Raw genomic sequence first — 26,519 nt, 5'->3', positions numbered from 1 at the left:
GGACAGGTTTTTGAAAGGTCCACACGTATGCTAGGATGTATATTTGTTTTTACATAGGAAATCTCCCATTCAATAGTCGACTTGATTACAACTTCTAGTCATCAAAGAGATAAAGACTTCTTTGTTGACGACTCCATGTGAACAATAAGGCTAAATTCCATTAATATATTTTAATGTTTGGGCTAATACCAATCATTTTTAAGACATTTCATAACCAAACCCAACTTGGTCCTTAAAATAGTTGAGAAAAATGACTAATGGACCTAACCATGTGTAGGGACTAGATTGGCTTTAAGCATTCAATTGGTCAGTTTTGAAATGTATTGGATCTGGTTGGCATTAGCCCAAATCTCAATATTTATGTTAATGAAATTTTCTATAACAATAATAATGGATATTGGATGAGATTTTTTAACAATACTAGTCAGACTACTGTTGGTTCTAATAGGAATCACAGAGAACCATAGACATTGTTAGATGAAAGTCACAAAGAAAGATCAAATATCAGCACTCTCCAATATATATCTTGATCGTGCTCTTGCATTCTCTTACAAGAAATCCAATTTATCTCCAAATCTAGATTAGAGAACTAAGTAATGTCTGTGAGAAGTAAGTAATCCAATTTATTTTTGCATAGGTTTATTATTAACACTATTTTTGTTATACACCAACCACAACGTATCATAAAATAAAAGAAATTTTCAATAGCTGCTAAAGAAATTGTGAAAAAATAGTGTCCTAGTACACTTATTGATGCCTTAAACAAGCCCATACTTCTACAAACGTCAACGCTTATCCGACTAATCGTTTACTAAAAGAAAAGGGTTTTGCTACTAGTCGTAGAGAAGCCACTATACATGGGGACTGTGTATCAAGACGACACCGTTTCAGCCCTGTTTTTCATTTTTCCATAACTTCTTCGACATTGTTGAATGTTGATTGTGTCTCCCTCTGAAACCGTCGCTCTCTCACTTTCTTCTCCAACACTTTTCCAAGGTACGTAAATGTTCGCCAAGTTTTAACTTTATTCTAAACAATTTTGTTTAATTTAAAATCGGAAATAAAATTATGAAACCCTAGCCTCTCCGTTTGGTTCCCGAGAAATTAAAAGGTCAGCCCAAAACTCAACTTGGCCGAAATTCTCGTTTTGAATTAAATTTTTCTTTTTTTATTTTCGTGTATTTTCTTAGAAACCAAACGAAGCATAAGTCTATCTGAGTCAAAACTCTATTTGTAGATCCTATTTATTTTTAATTTTCCAGCTTCAAATAATAAGAATTTTAAATTAATCTTTGTACCCAAAAAAAATTGAATTTTTAATTTGATTTATTTTCTGAGGAATCAAACGCAGTGTAACTTTCACTGTTCCATTCGCTTTTCCAAATCTTGAAATTGTATCCATTTTCTTCTTATCAATTGCTTCATAGCTTCGTTTTGATTAGTTATTGATTTTTGAAATCCTTAGCTAAATTTTAGCTGCTAAATAATGAAATATAAAATTAGCTAGTCAATCTTAGGTGGAAACGTATGAAAATTTATTGGGTAATTGATGTTTTAGTGAAAGGGGGTGTTAAATTTGTTTGCATAGTTTTTGAAATTGCAAATCTCTTCAATGAATACGTGAGCGTGTTGAATTTTTATATGATAGGTCTATATGTGGGCTCATTGTATGAAATTTTATTTTGTAATAGATGTTTAGTGGAAGGGGATGTTAAATTTGGTTGCACAGTTTGTGAAATTGAATATCTCTTCAATGTATAAGCGACCGTGTTGGATTTCTATATATGGGCTCATTGTATGAATTTTTATTGTGTAATAGTAGACGATTAGTTAAAAGGGATGTTAATTTTGTTTGCACAGTTTATGAAAATGGGTATATAATTGACTGTTTTGGATTTTTATATATTGGGTCTATCTGTGGGCTCATTGTAATGTTGTTAATGGCAGCTTGAGATTTAAAGAAAGATGGAGGACCTTTTTGTTGGGATTCTTACTATGCTTCTTATTGTTGCGTTAATTCCACTCTTCCTGTGGAAACGCCGTCGGGATTCTCAATCACAAGATGAAAATGAAGAAGAGCGTGAGGTATGGTTTCCTCCTCTTCACATTAAGCATGTTTTATAGTTTTAAGTGTTTGATGTTTGATGGAAGATTAGAATTTAGAAGTCTGTGGAATTATGGCTTTTCTCTTGTTCCACTGTAAGCTTTCTATTTGATCTTTTAATCTGTTATGAAGTTTAGGTTCCAAGGAGGGAAACAGTTGTACGCGCTACTGGTGCTCGTAGAATGCGTCGGAGACCCGCTGCTGGAGCTAGCACATCAACAGCTGCAGCAGCAGCAAGTGTTGAAGGTTTGTAGAGTGGTGTATTTGATGTCTTTTTTCTTTTTGTTTCCACTTCTGTAAATGAGAAATTGTATGATTTTTGTTGTTGCTCTTGGTACTGTTATGTGAAGTTTTGAACTGTTTTTCTCACATTAATTGGATGGATGGTTCTAATTGAATTGTGAATTCAATGTATACTCTACAGTGTCTGATGTTGGGTAGTCAAGAAATAGTATGTCTTCAGATATTTGGTTTTTGGGTGGGATAATTAGCAAGACAGGGAAGGACCAAAAAGGGAATTAATGTAATGTGAGAACATTGAGGTTGAAGTAAATGGGGATCTTATGAGGCAAAGGCAGTTGAGATTTGAGAATAAATTGTATAGTTCTGCAAGGCCTATGACTGCTCTTTAGAGGTCTAATTGATTTATCTGTTCATAGATTCTTCAAACTTGAGGCCAAGACAAGGACATTGATAGAGTCAATTGAAAAGATATATTTGCCTGTTCTAAGAGACGTTATATGGTTGACCTATGCCATTATTGAGTTGGGTTGAGATGATAATTTTTCATAAGGCTGTCATCATGGCATTCTTCCACAAGTAATGGAAATTCACACAATTTGAAGCTCATTACTTGTGCTGGTCAAAGCATTTAATGTCTTAGGAGTTAGGTCATTGTTACAAAGTTTTATGTAAGTACTATATAAAAGAAAAAATTTACGTAGGTTGTTTCTTCTTTCAGTTCTTTTCCTGATTTACTTGATTTTTGTACTTTCATTGCCTTTTAGTTTAGATATCTGCTGGTATCATAGCACACTGCCTGTGTGCTTTGTTTCACTGTACTTTTTCATCTTATTGGTTATTTCTGATCCTAGGTGTGCTTATAGGACTTGACTTTTGCTTTCCATATCTACCTTATGTATGTTGGAAATTTGGTGTTGTATTGTGAAGTAATCATTCATAATTTGAATGCAGAAACTGCTGCTGAAAGTGATGAAGAAGTTGTTGCGGGTGAGTATGAGGCCAAAGCATCAACGAAAAAGGAAAAGAAACGGCAAGAGCGTGAAGCACAACGCCAGGTACATTTTCTGTCCCTGTTTTTATTTCTTTATTTATTTTTATGTATTTAATTTATATAATTTTTTTAGTTATTTTTTTAATCTTTATACATGGTTTTCAGCTATTATTAATCTTTAATTTGACATCAATATTGTGGTTATGGGCAAGTAATCCTTGCTCGCCATAACTATCTACCCTTATATCTGATTATAGTCTAATGAACAGTATTAAGATTTAGAACCAGAGCTATCTTTCCATTGTCTTGATTGAGGTTTGAGGTTTAAGTTTTATGGGAATCAGAATGTTGTGGTAGCTAAGTAATTCTCGAATTTCTCATTAACTGGTGAGGATCATGAATGAAATGAGCTTCTGAAAACATCAGAAGTATTAGCCTTGTAAATATTTTAATATTTAATATTTATTTGAAGATATATGGGTACTTGGTTCAGTTGAACTGTGTTTCAAATTTATATTTGTATAATCAGAATCTTCTTGTTCTGAGTTCCTCATGATTGTTATGAAGGCTGAACAAGCTGCAAGAGAGTCAAGGCTAACTAAACAGGACCGGTATGCAGAAATGCGAAGGAGGAAGGATGAGGAACGTGAGGCAAATGAGCGTATGCTGGTAAGTGATCACTTCCTTTTTGTGTGTGTGTGTGTGTGCACGTGGGAAAATGTGGGATTCCTTGTTGAGGAATTTTGCCATGGCTCATATAGGAAGAAGAAGCCATGGCTCGAAAGGCCAGGGAGGAGGAAGCTGCTGCATTAGAGTTTGAGAAGTGGAAAGGTGAAATTTCAATTGATGCTGAAGGTACTACAGAGAATGAAGTGCAGGATGGAAATCAGGACATGCTTTCTCATTTCGTTGAATACATAAAGGTAATTTTTAGTCCCAGACTTGATAGATTCCTCTTGGAGACTTTGTTCTCTATTTCATGACGAGCATACAAGTTTTATAATTGTAGCTCAAGATTTATATTTGTATGTGTTAAGAAACCTCTAATTACAAACTCAGTCTCTTTAATTGATAGTTTCATATGATAAGTAAATATATTTCACGAGTGTTAAAAATACCTTTTTTCTTATTGGTCAATTCCACATGCACCTAGTGAGTCTTGAACCCACAACCTTACCCTCCACCTTGGTCTTACAAGGGGAGCAGGTGCCATTTGAGCTAGGGTGCATTGACAATAAGTGAGTGTTGAAAGTACTTAAGGGGTAGGGAATATTTACTAACATATGCAATAATAATGTTTGGACTCATTTTACAGATATGTCAAAGGATGATGGGCAGATTTTTATGTTTTATTTTTCATTTTTCAACTTGTTTGATGTGATCTTGCAGAACCACAAATGTGTTCAATTAGAAGATATTGCTGCAGAATTCAAGTTACGCACTCAGGTATTCTCTATCCGCCCTTATGCTTCTAGATGCTGTAATTGATATGTTTCTATTGGACAGTGAAGATGAATTGAGATTTCACTCTGTTTTCAAGCAATTAATACCCATGTTTTGTCTGTCCAACTAGTCTTTAAGGTTTATCTCGTAGGTCTGCATCTGTCTATCAACACAAGAGATAGGGATAATGCATTGTGGTTTGTGTTGTCTCATTGCTTTGTTTTACACAAAATTTAGCTTTCTAATTTGCAATTACAACTTTTGGTTGATGCAGGAATGTATCAATCGGATCACCTCCCTGGAGAGTATGGGTATGTATTGTCATGTCTTGTCACATTTCCTTTTTTTTGTATTGACTATCTTCTTTCAAACAATAAACTTTCGCAGTCAAAGATAACCTAAATTACTTTCTCATTTTAGAATCTCGAAGGAGTTTTCTATCATATGAAATATATAATGTCTAAAACCTGCTTCATAATTCTTCCATGTCAAATTTAACTCCCCTTTTCTTCTTGCACCTGTTTGTATAATCGAACTTTATAAAAAATGCAGTTTTCTATGTTCTCTTTTATGTTTGGCCTATTCTCATTTGATTGTTTTGTAGTTTTCTCTCTGTTCTTGGGCATAATCTTAGAGTTTCTGTTTTCTTTAAAATTCTGCTGCATAGAATATTGTGTTTTGTAGTCTCTATTATTCCATGTGTTGATCCAGATTTTATGTTCCCATTATGTTTTGGATGTGACCGTCATACACCACTTCTACCTCCACAATCCGGCTTTGATTTTTTGAAAAAATAGCTCCTTTTTTTTATTTATTTATTAAAAAAACTCTCTTTCCTTGTGAATGGTCATGCTGCATAATGTTTCTTCGGTGAATCTTTCATTTACTTTGGTTTAATCCTCGGATAGTTGGTGTTTGTAAATGAATAGTATTCTTATCATTTCAACTGCCTATTCACCTTATTGTCTAGTCTAATAGATAAATCAAGAAGTTTCAGGTGGTCTGTTGCCCAAACAGTCATTCTCTTTCCAATATCCTAAAATTTCTCCTCTGTTTTCTCATTAAGTTTTAAAGTATATCCAAACCACCTCATTCATAGACAGATAGAAAGGAAGATAAAGAAAGACATCTACCATGCGCTGGTTGTTCATACCTTAAGTCATACTTCTTTTGTGCATGTATTTTTTAACACTGAATCATGTTTTATTAAGACAGTGCAGTTCTGTTGAGGATTTTGATGTTGGATTTGGTGTTTGTCTTAGGGCGACTTTCTGGAGTAATGGATGATAGAGGAAAATACATATACATCTCACAGGAAGAAATGAAAGCTGTTGCAGACTATATCAAGCGTCAGGGGAGGGTTAGCATTTCACACTTAGCTAGTAAGTCCAACCAGTTCATTGATTTGGAGCCAAAAGCCCAGTTTGTTGAGGAAATCAGCAACGTGGAGGAGATCAGTGTCTCTTGACCCAAGTGTATCTATGTCATAGATTTATAGTAGTGGTACACCAAGTGCACAATGAAAAAGTAAAGAGGCTTTTATTCGCTTTTGTGTACATGCCTTCTACATGATTAACAACACACACATCTTTTGCTGCGAAGAAATGCAATAGTTTGACACTAGGCTTCTATACACTATTCTGCCAAAAACAAGAAGCAGAGAAAATTTTACTTAAAAACTCCACATTGCTAATGTGTTGACATTTTATAATGTTTCTTCGGCAAGAACTCGACAAGTTTTGATTAATTTGAAGAAACAAGGGTCCAATACCCTATTCTCTTGTAGGTTTTTGTCGAATATAATTATGTCAAAGTAGTTTTAAAAAAAACAAACTTTAAAAGAATTAATATATCATAATTGATTTGAATTTATAGGTTTATGCTTTCAAATAAAATGGTGTTCTTTTGTATTATGTTAAAGTCTTAATTGAAGTTTTCCTTAATTGTTATTGATAAATTATTGATCGTTCAAAAGTCTAAGTTGTTAGGCAACTTTGAATTTAATCACTTAACTATAGTTCTAGCAATTATCCGTTTCAATAAAATGTCTTTGCAAAGTGGTTACATAAGTTTGATTTTTTTTTTTTTTTGGGGGGGCAAATTAGTCTAAAATATTTTTGGATGATATGATATTCTGAAGTAGCAAAATGCTTATTGGAAGAGATGGTCTAGATATGTTTGATCCAGGCAAATTTCTGGGATGCTTTTGGAACGAGGACCCATGTTTGCTCATAGACCTCCGTGCCATGCAATAACTCAAGCCGTAATGCATTTTGATCTCTTGGCTACACGTGCACGCATGTAAATTATAATTTTACCGTTTTTGGCTCCCGCTTAAAAAGTTAGCTTATTTTACTATTTAGTTTATTTTTTATATTATTTATGGGTCTTATTGTACTTTTTGATACTCTTCATTGGTCCAACTGTATTATTTCAGTTAACTTTTACTTTTATCTACAATACTTTCAACAAAAAGTTTTTAATTTTAGCAAAATAAACGAATCTCAAACCAATAGTGTTAATAGCCAAATGAACACTTCGGCTTAAGACTATTTATTGGTAATCTCATTATGCTTTATTTGATTTCTATATTTTGAGACGGCGAAAATTTTAATTATTGAAAATAGAAAGCAAGTCAAGGGGCTAATGCTAAATTCAACTCTCTTCTTTGTCAACTTCTTCTCAAAAAAAAAAAAATAAATAAATAAATAAATAAATTCCATTGTCACAACTCTTGGCAATCAAATTGAGTAACCATTCTTGTTTTCATTAAACAGTTGGATCCAAACACATCCATTTTGGGCCTGTTCAAGCTAGTTTAATTTTTTGGTTTCTATCACAAATTTATTGGGATGGTAAGTTGTGATTAATTGTGTTGTCATTTTCACAATTCATCACTATTTTATAATTTTTATTGTATATCAATTACAATGTATCAACTAAATGTTTGAGAAACATCTTCTCAAAAAAAAAAAAAAGGGGGGGGGGGGTGGAAAAGAAAAAGAGAAACCGTTGGAATTTTTAAAATGAATATAATGGCTATCACGTACCTCAACTATTTTTAAAATGACTACCCAGAAAAAGAAATATAAATCATTTGTTTCACTTTTTGTGTTTTACTTTATGTTCTCCTAATTATAGTATGCCATGTGTTTGATTTTTTTTCCCATACTAGAAGTTGGTTATTTATAAGGAAAGTCAAAAAAATATGCAGCAAGCTGTCATTGATAGAGTATAAAGTGGAATATAAAGAGCATGACAGAGTGTATGTCTTTCAAACCAACCAGCACTTACTATATAAGTTTCCTATGCAAAGCATTGCCATGCAATGTGTACTCACACATGCACACGGACACAACACATTCTTTTGTAACCCCTCCCCCGAATCCTAAGCTAAAACTAGAGGAAGAGAATTTATCTTGACTCAGTCTTCCATTGTCTCTTCTCAAATTTAAACCATTCACCTCTCAATCTTCTAGGGTCTCTGACTCCTCTACACCTCCCTTGCCCGCGTCCTCGCGCGGTTGCTCTTCCTCTCCTCCGCCGCTCTTTTTCTTCATTTCAAACCCCAAAAAAAAAAAAAAAATTTTGAATTAAAAAAAAAAAAACAAAACAAAAGGCATAAACACAAACACAAAAGTCATTGCCTCATTAAGCAATGACGAAAACACCAGGAATGAGAATTGCATGGCACCATGCAAAGCCCTTTTACGTAACGTTGTTGTTAGTTGTGTTGTTTTGTTATACATTTGAGGTTTCTTATGGACAAGACTACGACGAAGACCCCAAGACGGTTGCCCCTCCGCCCGAGCAAGAAGACTGTAATGGGATCTTTCTCACATACACCTTCATCAGTCGCGAGAAAGAGTATCCTCGCGTGAAGAATGTGACGGCGCAGGCGTGGTCGTTTAAGTCCCAGGCGATAATATTCAATGCCGGGGTCGATGAGCTCAAGGCATGGAAGATGTTCGTTGGGTTTCAACACAATGAGATTTTGGTGACGGCTACCGGAGCCATCCTTATGGACTCGACTGATTTCCCAGCGCCGGTCGGGAACGGGACTTACTTGGTGGGGTACCCAAATGCGGACTTGAAGACGGCAATTGAAACAGCCGGGGACGAGACTCAGATTCAGGTGGTTGTGGATTTAACCGGAACACAGTTCGGGGTGAAGCCGCCTGGGGTTCCAATGCCTAAGACAATTAGGCTTGAAAATGATGGGTATAAGTGTCCTGCACCACATCGTCGTGGTAAGTTCATTTTGTTGTTTTTTTAAGGTTCATATTTGTTTGCATGAATGTGGTTATAGAATGGAAATTTTATTTTTGAACAAAGTTTTTATTTCAAACATTGATAGATAAAAAATTATAAGAGAAGGGTAATTATTAATCATGTAGTTATATATGTGTTGAAGGAAATTTTTGTGGAATTAGCTAGGCGTATAGTGATTTTGTTTTGTAATCTAACATGGGATTCTGATGAATAAGTAAAGCTATGAACAAGAGCCTCAATTTGATAATAACTTGCTTAATATGAAGGTTCAAATTATTAAAAAACTATTTGGGGGGAGGAATTTTTATCCAGAAAATCTGAAAAGGAGCCTTTCTAGTTGATTTTCAGGAGGGAAAGATATAGCTTTTCTTTCAATATATTCATGCTTGTGGAAACAAAAACATACAGAAAATTATGGTTCAGAAGTTTGAAAAGGTACAGCTTTTTCTTAGGAATAGGATGCGATTCTTTTTAGAGATTAAGAAAAAATTAAATGCTTTCATTGAAAAGGTCCCAAGGATGTAAAATGGGTTCCTTCTCTTCAACCTCAGGAAGCACAATAGATAGCACTTTATCAAAAGCTGACTCTTGATAAATTTCATTGCCTGCAATTCAATCATCCAATCAAAAGTATTTTGTTCTTCTTGATGTTAGCTTCTTTGTTTTTTCTAAAAAGCAAAGTTACTTTGGACGGTAACAACTTTTTCAGTATCATCGGGTTTGTTTGAAATGGATCAATTTCATGATTCATATTAAATGTTCCTAATTTAAAGGTGTATCAAAACACGGTTTTGTATTTATACGATAGAATACATTGTACATTGCTAGCATTATTTTGCATTCATATAATGCAAGACATCTCTGAACTTACTTTGTGCAAATTTGTTTCCCAGGGGCTAGTGTGATGTATGTATGCTGTAAAAGAGATCCAAAATACAAGGCTAAAGCCACTAAAAAGACCAAATTCTTGCCTCGTCAGTCTGGTGATCTCTCTTTCTCATATGATGTGCTCCAAGCCTTTCCAGGCAACTATCTTGCCCAAGTGACCATCGAAAACAGCCACCCATTAGGCCGTCTTGATCACTGGAATTTAACCTGGGAGTGGATGAGGGGAGAGTTCATTTACAGCATGAGAGGAGCCTTCACTCACAAAAAGGATGGTGCCACTTGTGTCTATGGCCCTCCTGCCAAATACTATGCAGACCTTGATTTCTCTCAAGTCATGAACTGTGAAAAGAAGCCAACCATTTCTGACCTCCCTCCTTATTTAAAAAATGATAGCAAAGTTGGAAAGTTACCTTTTTGCTGCAGAAATGGAACCATCTTGCCCGAAGTAATGGATAAGAGCAAATCAATGTCTATTTTTCAATTGCAAGTCTATAAGCTACCTCCTGACATGAATAGAACTGCTCTGAATCCGCCACAGAAATGGGCTATCAGTGGTGTTGTTAATCCGCAATACAAGTGTGGCCCTCCAATCAGAGTTGATCCATCAGAGTTTCCTGACCCAAGTGGGCTTGCGGCTACCACTAGTGCTGTTGCAAGTTGGCAAGTTGTATGCAACATTACACGTCCCAAGGTTAAGCAAGCTAGATGCTGTGTTTCTTATTCAGCATACTACAATTCTAGTGTCATTCCTTGCAACACTTGTGCTTGTGGTTGTTCTGAATCAGACACTTGCAATCAGAATGCTGCAGCAATGCTTCTTCCACCGGAAGCCCTTCTTGTGCCTTTTGTAAACAGAACGGAGAAAGCAAAAGCCTGGGCTAAAATCAAACACAAACACATACCTAAACCAATGCCTTGTCCAGACAATTGTGGGGTTAGCATCAATTGGCATCTTGACACTGATTACAGGAGTGGATGGACAGCTCGGATTACACTCTTTAACTGGGGGGAGTCACCTTTCGAGGATTGGTACACTGCAATTCAAATGAAAAAGGCGTTTCTGGGTTTTGAAAAAGCTTACTCCTTCAATGGTACCAGCTTACCAGACCTAAATGATACCATCTTCTTACAAGGGTTAAAGGGTTTGAATTTCTTGATGGGAGAGACAAATGGGACTAAATTGTATGACCCAAGAGTGCCTGGCAAGCAGCAAACAGTTATTTCATTCTCAAAGAAACTCACACCTGGAATCAATGTACAACTTGGTGATGGATTCCCAACAAGACTTCTTTTCAATGGTGAAGAGTGTGCGCTTCCTACAGAAATTCCCCGGCCAGGAAATTCTGGACACCAATCTCATGTTAATTTCCTGGCAATCATATTCATCACAGCTGTGACTTTTATGCTTATGACGGATCACTTCCATATATGATGATTTGGGGATTTTTGCATGAACTCTTTCCACCTAGTAGGGAGTTTGCTTTGGTGAGAATTTACATTTCTTGGATTTAGTTAAACATGTTCAGCACCTCCATGCAACTAAGTACAATGCTTTCTCTCATATCATAATTGTTTTGTCTCAGCATCAGAGGATGTGTTTACACTTGGGTGAATGGAAAATGAGGAAATGGCACAACTAGGATTTCAAGGCCTGTTTTATTATCAGTTGGTTCCAATGGCAGATGCGGAGGATGTAACAAGTTGAAACAGAAATTATGATAATCTGTATGAAATTATAGCAAGTAGTTTTTATATAACGATGGATTCACATGGTATCTGACAGATATTTTACACTGAAGAGTGACTGGTTCACTGTCTTTTTGTTTCCTAGCACTTATTTTTTTATTTATAAAAAAAGTGTTGTGAAATTTTTTGGAACTTTTGGTCTTCAAATATGTTGGTTTTGAATTGACTTCAACCTTTCATACACATCGGAAAATTTTATCTTAGAATTTCTATCTCGCAAATATATTTAGCTGAAGTGGTAGGGCTTGGGGCTGCCTGGGGCAAGTCATATGGCTTTATGTCTCCTCAACAGATATGATTTATAGCAGACATTAGTAATCTTGTACTAAGAGGAACATCAAACATGTCATAGTACAAACTGGTTATATATGATGGAAGATGGAAAAAGTAAAGCCTTCATCGTCTAGCTCATTGATTAAATTAAACAAGGCGTATATGATGGAAGATGGAACCTCAAAAAGGCGAGGCAAGCAGAAAAGAAAAGACTATAGACATGAATTTTCTCAAGAAATAGTAATCTAAACAAAATGTGATATGCTTTCAATTAACCGACTAACCAAGCCACCTAATGAGAAGAAAAAACATTGTAGGATTCGGGGCTGAATATTTTACTATATCTAAGTGGCCATATTATCAACAAAATTGTATGTAACAATCCGTCTGATATGCTTTCAATTTGTTTTTCTTGCAAGAAGTGTGAGAGGGGGGATTCACACCCTAATTTTCCTCACTGGGAGAATTAGATAATGCCACAGAGCTACAAGGCTCTTGGCAATATGCTTTCAATTATCCAAGCTAGTTAACTGAAAATATGTTGAGAGCATAAGATGATTGGCTTCTTTTGACACTCCCAAGCTTGGCATTAAGTTTGAATAGACTCAGGATCTTATGCTATGAAGGACATACTAGCTGCATTAACTGCTTTCAAGTTTCAAGCAATTGAATCTTACAAAAGCTGAAAATCCTGAAGATGCAATCTAACTCGTTCCAGGACTTCTGTGAATTCTTTCTGAAAAAGAGTCCTCCATAACCTACTTTGGGACTATCCACTATCTTCCATATGCAGGAAAGAAGTATATGAAGGAGTGTCCTCTTCAATGATTAGACTTTTGCATCTCATAGCAAGAGCAATGAGATGCAAATGAGTTAATTTCACTTGTCATAACCAAGGACTTTATTTAGGTAGACTGGGCTTCTAAGCAAGACAGCAAATAAAATTTAGACCTTACTAGTTACTAGCTAGTAGAACCTACTAATTGAGAAAGATTCTTATTTCTGAGTCTCTAATATGAAGCTCTTTATGATAATTAACATCAATTAATATGAAATTACAATTAGTTTAAGATATACAACATTTCTAACCGAATATAGTGAAAACCTTTAATCTGAGTACCAGAAAATAGAGGACAATGGACAAAAAATTATGGTACTTTGAACCGTATAGATCCGAGTAAGTTTAGTTAATCAGAAATGAGATTATGTCATATATATTCAATTCTAATCAAATACAAGTGTGGGGGGCTTTTTTGCGTATTGTGCGTTGGGCTGGACTGCCTCCTGCGGTAATGGGCCCGAATGTTTTTAAGTAAGGGAGTTGGGGCCGGTCCAATTGTAACTCAACTTGGGCCGGTTTGTACACAAACTATGCCTTGTCTGCCAGGAGTGGGCTTACGGCAAGCAAAACTGTTTCAGGTGAATTACGGTAGACATATATAATAATAATAGCTAAAACAGAGTACTCTGACTATTTAAATAAATGGCTATGTAATCCCTACTTATAAAGTATGATTACAGTCATGATAATGTCATTCACAGAGAAAGCAAAGGAGAAAGAAGATAATATGAACTAATCAAGAATGAGTATAAATCAAGTTTTAAGTTTGGTCTGCTGAAGCAAAGTTAAAGAGGGGAGAACGCCTCTTCTCAATGCAAATAATCTCCTAGGAAAAGATCCTGCCGTGGGAATTAATGGTTTTGAGGGAGTCAGACCTGAATGGTTATTGCCCAAAAGAAGTCCTTATTACGTTTTGGAAGAGAGCAGGATTTGAAGGGGGAGAGAGGGAAACCAACCTACTGGTGCATGCCCATTGTATTACCTCTCATTTTTCCTCAATTTCCTCTCTTTTCTTCTCTGTTTTCTTTCTTATATTTTTTTCTTTTCTTTTACTCTGTTTTCTTTTTACTCCGTGAATGCTCTGTTTTTTTGATACTTTTTTCAGGGCACAGCAAGGGCCCTTTTATAGTGCCTGTCGTGGCCAATGTTTTACCACTTTGCCCCTTAACCGCCTTTGTCTGGTCTGGGCGTACTTGCCGACCACTAAGTCTATGTGACACTCACCCTTGTCAGACAAAGGCAGGTTTGTTTCATTCCTCAGTCCACCGTAGCACTCTTTCCTGCCATGGTATAAATGTTTTCTCTCTCTTTCCCTCAAGGCATGCACCTAACAGTTCCCCCCTCAACCTTGCCTCTTTTGGGTAGTCTGTCATCTCAGCAGGACGTACCTCCCAAAAGGGCTTGGGTAGGAGCCGCAAAATAGATCTTTTCCCCTCTCCCTACCAACAAACCATACCCCATTTACCTCTTACCTCTGGCCCATGGCCATACTACGTCCTATATTGGCTAGGTACAGGCTGGTGGTGTCTGGGCCTTGCGCGTGCTTTCCTTTCAGATATGTCCAAGAGTCTGCCTGCTGCTCATGCGTTTGCCGTGATCTGGGGACTCTCCGTCTGTATTTTCTGACCTTTTATGTGGGTTTTTCTTTGGTTTTCCGCTCCATTCAAGAGCTAGGCTTTGTCTGATGATGGGCCTTACATTTCTTTGGTCCACTCTTGATTTTCTTTATTTCTTGCAATGTTGAACTGCTATTCCTGCCGTAATAACTTAATCTTGCTGGACCTCTTTTGGGCCAGCCGTTTATTCCTTTTCTCAGTGGCTTGTCATGGCCATTGTTTTGCTTTTACTTATGGGCTTCTATATCCCTTTGGGTTTTCCTTTGGACATCCACGGCCCGTTTACTTTTTTTGGGCTTCCTCGGCCTATTTGCTAATTCTACACTCCCATGGGCTTTTTACTAACTTCATTGGGCTTCCCTGACCCAATAACCTTATTCTCATCCTTAGGGTTCATGGGCCTGCCATAAACCCCTTACTCTCTTAGTTTGCATTGCCTTGGGTTTGCGGTGGCCCTTTCTTGCTTTTCTACCTCATACACTGTCCATGAGATGCTATTTCTTTCTTTCCTGACTTCTTTGAGCTCGCTTGCCTCTTCAAGATCCATTTGTTTATTTGTTGGGCCTGTAATCCATTATTCCTGCCGCTTGGGCCTAATGGTTTTTTGCTATCTATTTTGTCAATTCTTTGTTGCCCTTATTATTGGGATTCCTTTCTATCTGCCTGAACTTTCACAAATGGCCCTCAACAACAAGTAAAGACTATGATTTGAGTATGAACTTTCTAAGGTTACAACAATATGGCTCTAAGCTTTATAATGAATTCCTACAAAAAAAAAAAAAAAAAAAAAAAGTTTTATAATGAACAGGTGAAAAAGTGAATAAACAATTTTTTTTCCCTACTTTTCCTGTATGTGAGAAGGTTCTTTTTTAATTGGGGCGTTTTGGGAACCTTGGTTTAAAAAGGCATTTTTGTATCATCTTTGCCCAATGCTTAGGGTTCGTTTGCCAGGGTTGATTTATATCTTGTTCAATTTTATGTCCCATTTTTAAAAGACTCGTTTTTAGATGAATTGTACTTTTCACCAACTTATTTTAGAAAGTCCAATAAGCCAAAAAAAAAGTAAATGATCTCAAATGTGCTGTGTGCACTTTAGTTTCCCTTCCTATCCTTTCTCAAAAAGGAAAAAAAAAAAATCCCTTCCTATTCTACTTCTTAAAATTAGCAATGTAAGACATTTTACCTCTAGTTTCTTTTTTATTACTGTATTATTAATATTATTATTATTATAAATATGACATTATTTTAAACTATGATGTACATTTCCATTATATGCACTTTTATCAGTAGGCCAAATTACCAATAGGTTTTAGGTATCTTAAATTTTTTATTCAATTATGGGTGTGTTTGGATAGAACTTATTTTGCTGAAACTGAAAACTGAAAACTGAAAACACTGTAGCAAAATAATTTTTAAATGTGTGAATAGTGCCGTAGGACCCATTTTTAATGAAAAAATTGATAAAAAATGAAATTTGTGGGTCCGTGAACAGTGCACATGTGCACTGTTCACTGCAGAAAGTCACCATTTGCGGTTACTGTTCAATGAACAGTAACTGCAATACTCCAAAAACGCGTGAAAAAAAAAAAAAAAAAAAAAGAACAAAAACGCAGAGTAGAAAACGTGGACGTGAATAAGTTGAATACAAACACACACTATAAGAGACTGACTAGAAGAAATTTTGCCACTAGTTTTAACCCTTGAGGAGGGCTTTTTAAAACAACATTTTTTTTTTGAAGTATAAATTTTAATCTTTTTATTTTTTATTTAAACATTTTCAAACAGTTCATTTTTTAAAAACCCACAAAAAATAAAGGAAAATAACTCTCACACACACTATATGCACGCATGTTTTTAATTGAAATCAATATTAGCCAAAACAAGCGTGTGTATGGCATGTGTAATAACCATTGCTCAAAAATAAAATGTATCAAATGGACACTTAATTTTTATCATTAGTTTCAATGTTCTTTCTAGTTTTGCCTTGTGACTTTTGATTTTCTTGGACCACGCAAGCATATTAGCTGTCTAAATGAATCATCCTGTTCCCACATTACTTCCCAAAAGAAAATACACCACTGCAAATAAAATTAATTTCATTGATATGGATTTCAATTGTGTATCAGCTTTCTTTTGTATTTTTGTAATTGTTACAAACAATAGGGGCTTACAAAGTGCATTTGTGTAAGATCTTGCAAAGAATTGTTTTGGATATACAAATAATGAAAGATTATTTGAACATACAACACTCACTTCTGTGGAAGGTTTGCTGCTGGAGCAATCTTACGATTCTGTGAACTCAGACAAAATCTCAAGTTAAAGTATATCATTATCGCTCGCCAAATCAAATCGCCAGCAAGTAGGAAAAAACATCCATTACTTCTTGTCTGGCTGAAAAAAATCATGTGCTTTCTTTACAGTTATGTCTTCTTGGCCTGCAGTGACAATGTTGTTCAGTGAATTGAAGCAATACGTGGAAGAGCTTTGCATTTTAATAAAGCAACACAAACAACTGATGAATAGAGGATATTACTACCCCATGGATTCCAGTTGGCAGAAAAAAGTGTACAAAATCAAACGTATAAATACAAGCATAATCTTTCACAACTGGTTTATCCAGAAATGGTGAGGGCAACAAAATGGCTTCATTCTGGCGTAATATCCTTTGTTTTAATAGCCTCTGGGACCCTTTTAGAACAGGTTGATGGAGTATGGCCACTAATAACATGACCAGCAGAGAGAAAAGTTGGTTGACCATGAAATTGTTACATTTGAAGGGTTCCTATGTTATAACCAGGAAAATTTGGCTACCAAAAGGTATGACTACAAAGAAAGCACCAGAGTGAAACTCTTTGAATGATTGGCGCTAAGATGACATCTTGCAATTTGATCATTTTTATTTTTATTTTTTTAGTCTTAAAACTCTAGACAGTTTCAGTCACTTCTATAAACTATAGCCTATTATGCCATGTTTCACTGTTTCTTACTCCAGGAAAGATTTTGAATGCATTTCAAGACTATAAAAAAGGTCCAAGACAAGAATGTTACCTTTTTTAAATACTTCTTGTGAAGTTTCATTGCCCCAGTGCAAGCTTTTCTGGCATCTAGGTTTCCAGTAATGTCATTCAATATCTGGAAAGGATTAAAAAAAAACCGGAGAAAAATGATTTAGACAGAGACAGGCAAAGTTCTAAAGTAACTTATAATTGCAATGTTCCAGCACATGCCTACCAGAACTGGATAATTAATTGCATGGAAAATGCTTCATCAGTACCCAACTACTGTTTCCTCAGGACTTCAAATTTTATTCTAATCATCAGTAGGAGAATAAAGAGCAACTGATTGTACTTTAACAAACGTTTTTATCAAAGAGAAGGGGAAAATTCTTCTAAATCCTTAAGGTTGGTAGGTGAATTTTCCTGCCGCACACCTTCATGGCTTCATTACTCTTAAATTTTTATTTTATTTATTTATTTAAAGGGGAAGAGAAGCGGGGGTGGTCAATCTGTAACACCTATGCCAACCCCACCCAACTCTTCCTCACCCGGATTAAAGAAACTTCAATATTTACTCTTTTTTTTGTTGAATGCTATTTCCTCACTTGAGTTCTCTACATATTTTTTATTTTCCCCATGGACTGACCTAAAGTAAATCAGCATATTGGAGTTTCTAAACCAAGCTAACCTTGACAACATCGTCCAGGCCCCGAGCTTCTTGCAGTAGCTTTGTGCTCTTATCTTTTAAGACACTAGCAACAAGGAAAATAGAGATTGGGAGGGGGGCTTCTGAATTCTTTGCTCCATTTTTCATATTTTCCCTTTCATATTTTCCACACTGACGTCTTGACTTTGCTTTTCCTTTAGATCCCTCAGCTTTTTCACTAGCTGACTCAGGTTCTTCATACAATAAGAATAAGTCAGGATCGTATTCCAGGGCCCACATCATCTGAAAAAAGTCCAAACACCATACAATAACTATTAACAGAAATGTCCAATGTGTGATTACAATTAAAAAAAAGATTATATAACCATAAACTTAATGCCCAAAAACTATCATAGACACAGACACATGCATGAACATACACAAATAAAAATGAACAAAAGGAATAAGTGAGAATAAAAGGAGACACAAGCATCTTCCTTTTGCATGCTTAAGTCCAATGGATAAAAGCAATTATAAAATACCCAAAGGAGTTATTTAACAGAAAACTGACTGACTGGACACTTCTTAAAGCCATATAAATTAGCAATTTTATTTGATGTTATTTGTTTTTCCCCGGCACTAATGTAAGAGGTTACAGATCAAGTATACATGAGTTTTTGGGGGGCTTGCCTATAGGTGGGCCTAGGACACGATTCGCAGGAACAGGGGGAAAAAATCACATTCTATGACCACATCAGTAAGCTTAAACAATTTGCATCAATATTCTATAATATATTTGTGCCACAAGCATGGCATGCATCTGCATAAATCACAGCTTAAACCTTATATTCTGAACATGTAAAGAGTGATCACAACATAGAGGCAAGAGCATTTGGATGCTCTCAATTGAGAAGCAAATGGATGCATAGAGATCAAGTCATAACTCATAAACAATCCCTTCCTACAGGAAAATTTCAAATGACATCACAATTCACTACTTTAGATACAATCTCTTGGCTTTTAATCACGGACCAGTTATATTTAGGTGAAAGATAAGTCTTGAATGATTATCCATGCAATATTTCTGTAACAACTTTCTGTGTTTTCTAAAGAACACTAACCATATCCTTATATAAGCCTTTTAAACTTTAATTTAGATTAGACCAAAATAATCAGCAAACAATTACTTAAATATTAGAATCACATCACAAAACATTTGGAAGAGAAACCTGAGATTTAAGAATATTGAAGGTTAAAATTGGTCTTTGAGGAACAGTTTTAAACCCTCCAGACAGGAGTTGAACTCCCAAAAAAAGAAGGAAAAAGATACAGTTGAAGTTGAATCCTACCTCCCAAAGGTACAATGAGTCACCGAAAGAGAATTCTCTACGAAACAAAACCATGAGCATCCGAAAAGCAAATAGATAATCACCTCCACCTAGTGTCTCTGTGCTCCAAAATCAAAAGACATGCTTTTCTATTACTTTCTTTCTTGAGAACTAAATGAAGGGATGTGCAAGAAATATAAAATATATTGTCACAAGGGGAATATTGAACTATTGACATAATACTATAGGATATAGTGCTATAATACAATAAATAAATAAATAAACCATTAAATGGCCCTATTTTTTTTTATTAGTAAAACGTTTTTGTTAATGAAGAGGAACTACATCATGTGCACAGGGTGTTTACATGAGGTACTCCTAAAGAATTACAATGTTAGCTTATATTAAAAAAGAAAAAAGAAAAATAATTACAATGTTATAGCTGAGAGCTGCATCTACACCAGTTAACAGCATAGCAATGGTTGAGTTGCTTTGTCTTGGCAGACTATTAATTAAAAAACTATGCTGAAGTACATGATGTTTTTCTTCCTCACCCTAGTTCATATATTATAACTTCAAAATAGATATTGGGCAATAAATTTTAGTTTTCTTACTTTTGGGTAGCATATGAAAGTAAATAAAAACTACAAAGACATTGATTATGAGCTTCCAGCCATAAAGGCAATTTAAAAAATTTGAGAATTCCTCCCATCAATAACTCAACCCCCCCCCCCCAAAAAAATAAAATAAAATCACTTGAAAATATCCCCTAATACTCTTGCCTTTAGTTTCTCACTTAAATTTCACAGTTCAAGTCCATACAGCCAAAGGAAACTCCCTTTGCCAAGAATTTCTCTAAAGCAAGAGAATTATGGTCCTTTCCTTTTTATGCATTTGGGGTTCAGTGGATGATGCCAAAGAATGTGGAAAATATGTTTTTAGTTGGTCCCTGCAGAGCAGTTTTGCTGGCATAAAAATAGCATTACTTGGAATGCTGCTCCTCTTGCTTTATGTGGGCAAGCTGGAGAGAGGAACTGTAAAGCTTTGAGACCAAATCTTTTTTCTTGCAAACTTTGTTTGAGTGGTCTACTGTCTTTGGAGTGCTTTCTATACCTATTTAAATTGTAGATCTTATCAACTTTATATTGTAATTTTTTAGTGGCTCTCTTCACCCTGTCTAATTGAGTGTCCTTTCCATTCAATAAAATTTTCGTTTTATGATGGTTTCACAATTGCCCCTGAATGCTGATTTTCAGCTTATGTTCGGCAGCAATGCTCAAAGGTCAATAATTCTTCCACCAAACTCTTATATCTTTTATTAATAACAATGAGTTACAAAACAACAACTGCAATATAATGTTTATACTGACAGGGACAAAAACTTTATTAACTGATATATGACATTGATTATGAGCTAAATATAAAGAATGAGAAAACAAAATTTGAAGGCAATACCTAAGTGCTGATGAAGTTTTGGATCTATAACTTGAGTAATTGCAGCCAAATTACTAAGTTGTGCCTCCACTCCAACAGAGCTATCAGTGCATCTGAAATTTCCTCGCTATAATTTTAAAACAAGAACACATATTGTAAGGAACTGGAATTAAAATTAGAAACAAAAACGATTAATCTAAAAAAAAATTCCAGCTCTGGAAGAACAATATGTTAACAGATTATATAGAATGGAACATAGTGTGGTTACTTGTAAACAGAGAATATTTAACTTAAGTACACTACTTAAAGTGAAATAATATGGCCTACAAAATTTTCCACCCAAAGCAAGCCATTTTGCATAGTAGGAGATATCTAAATAATAACTAAAGTACACTACTTAAAGTGAAATATTATGACCAACAAAAAAATTGTATGGGGCAAAAAAGTACCAATCTGCGCATCAACCGTTCAAAGCACCAAAATGCATCTGCTTCATCTTCAAGAAGAATTATCATGGGGGAGCAGAGGTCACTCATTCCTGCTCAGTATTGTCATAAAGTTTAGATAGAAGATCCAATATTGTGTTGCAATAATTATGTAAATTTTTGTTACCTCTTGCTATGCAAGGAAGGAATGTAAATGAGAAGAATTTCAATGAGATATATATATATATATATATATTTAGATAAGAATGCTAGACCCACATGTAACAATATAAGTAGACTACATCAATGATTATTATTCTTCCCTTAATAAACAAGTGAAAGAATCAAAGGTTTTTCCAACTCTTGAACCTTAGAAAAAAAACATTACTACAAGTATAATGGAACATAACAGAGAGCTGATATTGGGTGAATATAAAAAAAAAATATATATATATATATATATAAAAATTTTTTTCCTGATATGCCATTTATTTAGATACAATGGAAAAGAAATTAAAGGAAAATGGACCCCAATGTAAAAAAATGGTTATTTGGACAATTCTCTCTACCTACTAATAGAGAAAGAGGGATCTAAGGAGCTTCCTGGACCTCATCTCTGATGATTTCATGTCATGAAAATGCCATGAGAGCATGGAGAAACATATTATCAAGATCCATTGGCAAATGGACCCCAATTTGCAAATCATGTTTTTCATTATTTTTCCATTCAAATGTTATAATTAAACAAGTAGCATTTACGAGAGCATTGTAAAGAAGACGATCATGCTAGTTTTGTACACACTTTATACTAAAAGTAGTCCACCAGATTTGTGTCCCTAGCCATAGATGTTGAAAAATTATTTCATAACATTTCAAGCATGTAATAAACAGTATTCATATTCAGTATTTTTCACTCTTTTATGGTGCAAACATCATATCTACTCAAACCCATGACAATTTAAGCTACAGGCTACAGTCCCTTATTGAACAAAGTTAATAATTACTGGGTGGCAGAGCTAATGGTAGTGGAAAATGGAGATCACGGCAATATAATGGATCAAGCAGATTTCCAACAAAGCAACGTGACTCATCATTTGATTGAACAAGCCCTTAACGACACATTAGCTATCCGTTTGAATCACCCACCTTGACAATAACCGACATCTGTATCTATCCAGGCATAAACAGCAAGAATATCCCAAAGTTTTGACAAGTTTTCCTGCTTCTCGTAAAACACCAATGTCCGATCAGTCCGAACCACATCAAGACCTGACATTAATATTAAGCCAACCAGAAAATTCATCAAAAAATAAATCTATGAGTAAAAACATGCTCTTATAACTAAATACAACAATGCTCTAATTTACTATATGCAAGTAAATTCCAAATAAACATATTGCAATGGTTTTACACCAAAAAATTAATCAATGCTCAAACTTCAAACAACTAAGAACTACAGCATTACAAGCAGAAAAGATTGACAAACTTGGTGATTCATATGCAATCTTGATTTGTTGAACAGTAATTTAATTTCATTGGCATCAATTACACCCACATAAGAAATGAAGGTCAAATGCATGCTAATTAAATCAAATTTGGAAATCTGTACAAAAACTTTGAATCATAATATATAATAAAAAACCATTACTCCATCCATCCCACAATGAGTGTCACTTATGAAAAAAAATGCACATTTTAAGGAGGTTCCTTAATTGCTTCAGTAATTCAAAATATTTGTATGTGCTTGCCATTGTATTATTATTTATTATTGTAGTTAAGTATTGATGAATGGTGGAAGCTTCAAAATAACAATAAAAAGGGAACATAAAATTAAACTTTGACTTTTTGACAGGGGACAGACATTAACAAACAAGCAAAATTGGAAAAGTAACTGATTATGGGACAAATGAAGTAATACAAAGTGATCACAGAATAAGTAATTGAAACAACTCAAAAAACATTGAAGCAAAATTGCAAAATAAGAATGACAGAAATTCTCTAGAAATAAATTGACATTTAAATTTCATAGCACAAATTTAGCAAAAGAGAGTTGAACACTGGAAGATTCCAGGCAACTAGAATTTATGCTGACTGTATTGAGATTGTATTTTCTTTCAAATTGTAACAAAGGATTTTAGATGACAATCTCATCCCCAAGATGCATTCATCTGAGATCAATTTGTGATCATCACCAATTGAAATGTCTAATGATAATGTTCCATATAATAAGTACTTTACAAGCTAAATCAATCATCAAAATGCGAGCTTATGCAGAAAGGTAAATACAAATTTTGCCCTAACACAAAAGACATGAGCATTTAATTAAAGAATACCACCAACCTATTTGATGCAGAGTCAGCATCCACTGGATTGCTTTCTTATCCTTCACTGTTTCCAAACCATTGCCTCCAACAATTGCCCCACCATTGTCATCAGGAGGTAAAGCCTGTCCCTTGTCTGGGTTTGTTTCTAAGAGCACTAATGGATCTTGAATGGGTTGACCATCTTCAGTGATTACGGGCGCTGTGATAAATCTACCACTTCCAACTACAGGAAACATTTGGCCGCACTCTTCCTTCCACCTAGCATATTGCATTCTGAAGGAGTAGACATAAGATTTACGAAATGGATAGTCTCTAAAATATCAGCAGATGGTACAGCAAACTTTGAACTCTTCATATATATATATTGAATGCTTAAAGGATAAAACTTACAGTGGATCCAAAAATAACAGAATAATAACTTTAAAAAAAGGATGCCTATGCTATAGGTATAAATAATTGTTGTTAGTTTTTTACAGGTTAAGACTGATAATAATCACCTGTGCTTTTGTCACTTTAATTTGATTGTTTGGGAAAAAAAAATTTAGTTTTAAATCTAAATTGATGCTTATCTCTTGAAAAACATAGGAAAAAGGGAATATATTATCTAGCACATAAAAGAGGACAATTAAATGGCCCAAAAGAAAATTGAACTTAATCACTCATTTGATCCTTCAAGCAACAACACCCTTAAGCTCTCCCTAACCCTTCACCATTAATTCCCCCATGTGATACAATTTATAATTAAAAGAAAAGAAAGAAACTGTGCTACCCATTACAAACCTTAAGAAACTAAATTATGGATTTCATGGAAAAGGAAATTGGACTACCTTCGACGTTGCCGTATCTGCTCACGTTCTTCAAATGTACTCTGAGGATCATAACAACCAAGTAGAAATTCCCATACTTCTCCTCTAATTGATGGATGTACCCCCTAATTTGGAAAATAATTATAATAAGCACCAACCCTCACAGCTTTGTTTCCTTTATGAATGGAAAAACAAAAATGAACTCATGAAAAAGAAAATATCTACAAAATGAAGAAATAGAGAAGATTCCGTAAAAGGATTGCTCAAGTACACATATACTATTTGGAAATGATGAATTCAATAAAAAAAAAAATTTATAACACTTCCTCTCACATGTGGGCCTAGAATCCCCCCTTAATAAGTGGGGCCCAACTCATGGGATTTAATCTTTTAAGTAGAGGTTTTTTTTATATATATATATATATATATATTTTTTTTTTTTTTTTATGGCTCTAATTCCACAGTTACTATTTGTCCCCAAAACATGAACAATTAGGAAAAGGAAAATTTAATCATCTAACCATCATTAAAACAACTTCCATAAAAATGATTCAAAAGCTTTATTGAGACCCTTAACGAATTACATTGGGTGTTTGTTCACATAAGACAAATCTATAGATTTTACAAAGCAATTGAGCTCCATATTGATAGCATCTACCTCAAGGGTGATTAATTTATAAATGACATAGGTTTTAGCCACAACACATGAAAGGAACATTATCATGGTGAAGAATATCTAGGTGATTTTTTCCTCCAAGATAGAAAGAAACACAACTTAGAATGAGTCTAAACTAAATTGGCAGAACAACTTCAAACTTCATTTAGAGCTGTCAGAACAAAAGAACCAAGTCAAGTAGTCCAGGTGCATAGAAAATCAAACAGAATAATAATAAAATCAGATATGTTATATAGAGCAGATGTTAGAAACTTTACTGACAGTGTGGTCAGAGGATAAATGTAGCCTAGACAAGATCGATAAGATAGTTAAGTTGAATGACTAGGAAATTAGTTTATAATATCATTATTACACTTTATTAGCTTCTCCAATGTTCTTTTAACATTTGTATATTTAGAGATATCTTTGTTCTTTACAACTTTTGCTCATATATCAAATACAATATTTTCCTATACTAATGAATTTACAAACGCACTTTGTTCAAATAACTATTTTAGAAATTTGCATTTAGATGAGAGACTAGTAGTGACACCACAGCAGACTACAGCACACTATATTTATGACTAATTAAGGAAGCAATGCTTATTACTGCAAGTGTTTAGGGAGGTCATGAAGGCCAGAAAAGGAAGTATAATCATTATGATGTGCACAATCATTTATTAAGTAAATTACTTTGACTTGATAGTATCTCCAATTCCGAGGGTCATTGAACTCCTCAACCTGATTAGTAAACCTTACATGGGCAAGGAGTGTGCAGAAAGGTGGTCAACTATGCTAGTAGGAGCAACAATATGTTTTGAGGCATTCATATTATCCAATGCATTGATCTTTGGATCAAATGGCATCTTCCCCCCACAAGGGTTTATATTATAAGAAGCAGATATCCCTTAAGGATCTGCAAGTCATGTTTACCTATCCAGGAAATTTATTTTAGAACGGGAAAAAAGTGGCTATATTATCTAATACGAAGGGAGTAAGTTTGTTAATTCCACAGTTCAACATTCAAGCCTGACTTAAAGAGAAGAGATTTTCTGGGCTTCTCAAGATACTATATTAATCTTAAACATCTTTTTTTGATAATTTGATAGTTACAATGGGAGGGGTTTTGAACCCTGGACTTCTTTGTTGGGAACATTAGGAAGTGCCAGTTGAGCTACAAGGCTCTTGGCTATTAATCTTATATATCAACTAAGAATGATAGCGATGCTCTGGTGCAAGCTGACTTTCATAGTCTTCAAATAAAAATAAACTTAAACACACTTTTTGGATGGTTTTGAATTATTAAGAGGCACTTACCCCACGATGGATTCGACTTAGAGTCTTGCTGATATCCAGATACCCTTCTGGAGTAAATGCAGCCTGCCATTTCCTTACACTTAATGTTTTACCAGACTGCATAAGCGGATTAAAAATAGAAACTTCAGTAATAGACATTGCAAGCAACAGAGAGAAAGTTTCATGAATTTG

General features: G+C 34.8%; 2 protein-coding genes and 1 pseudogene across 4 annotated transcripts; 2 read left to right on the top strand and 1 right to left on the bottom strand.

The window, feature by feature from the left end:
• Positions 1-933: 933 nt before the first annotated feature.
• LOC115954650 (DDRGK domain-containing protein 1-like) lies at positions 934-6,566 on the top strand. Of its 2 annotated transcripts, none has more exons than XM_031072562.1 (9): positions 934-996; positions 1,948-2,085; positions 2,242-2,350; positions 3,299-3,402; positions 3,906-4,007; positions 4,100-4,261; positions 4,728-4,784; positions 5,056-5,092; positions 6,044-6,566. In XM_031072562.1, the coding sequence occupies exons 2-9, from the start codon at positions 1,966-1,968 to the stop codon at positions 6,247-6,249; spliced, it is 897 nt and encodes a 298-aa protein (XP_030928422.1). In that variant the 5' UTR covers positions 934-996; positions 1,948-1,965; the 3' UTR covers positions 6,250-6,566. The 2 variants fall into 2 exon arrangements, with proteins under 2 accessions (XP_030928422.1, XP_030928423.1); XM_031072563.1 differs by lacking the exon at positions 934-996 and adding an exon at positions 1,023-1,111.
• Positions 6,567-8,124: 1,558 nt separating this feature from the next.
• On the top strand, positions 8,125-11,764 carry LOC115957840 (COBRA-like protein 10). Of its 2 annotated transcripts, XR_004084412.1 has the most exons (3): positions 8,125-9,031; positions 9,947-11,426; positions 11,525-11,764. XR_004084412.1 is itself a non-coding variant. In XM_031076172.1 (2 exons), the coding sequence occupies exons 1-2, from the start codon at positions 8,440-8,442 to the stop codon at positions 11,371-11,373; spliced, it is 2,019 nt and encodes a 672-aa protein (XP_030932032.1). In that variant the 5' UTR covers positions 8,125-8,439; the 3' UTR covers positions 11,374-11,764. The 2 variants fall into 2 exon arrangements, 1 of the variants encoding a protein (XP_030932032.1); XM_031076172.1 differs by having other exon boundaries at positions 9,947-11,764.
• A 4,736-nt stretch (positions 11,765-16,500) lies between these two features.
• On the bottom strand, positions 16,501-26,458 carry LOC115958037 (annotated as a pseudogene).
• Positions 26,459-26,519: the final 61 nt, after the last annotated feature.

The sequence above is a fragment of the Quercus lobata genome, chromosome 8 (assembly GCF_001633185.2).
Source record: "Quercus lobata isolate SW786 chromosome 8, ValleyOak3.0 Primary Assembly, whole genome shotgun sequence".
NCBI lineage: Eukaryota > Viridiplantae > Streptophyta > Magnoliopsida > Fagales > Fagaceae > Quercus > Quercus lobata.
Note: the sequence above shows the minus strand (reverse complement) of the source record. Positions and strands in the feature narration are given on the sequence as shown.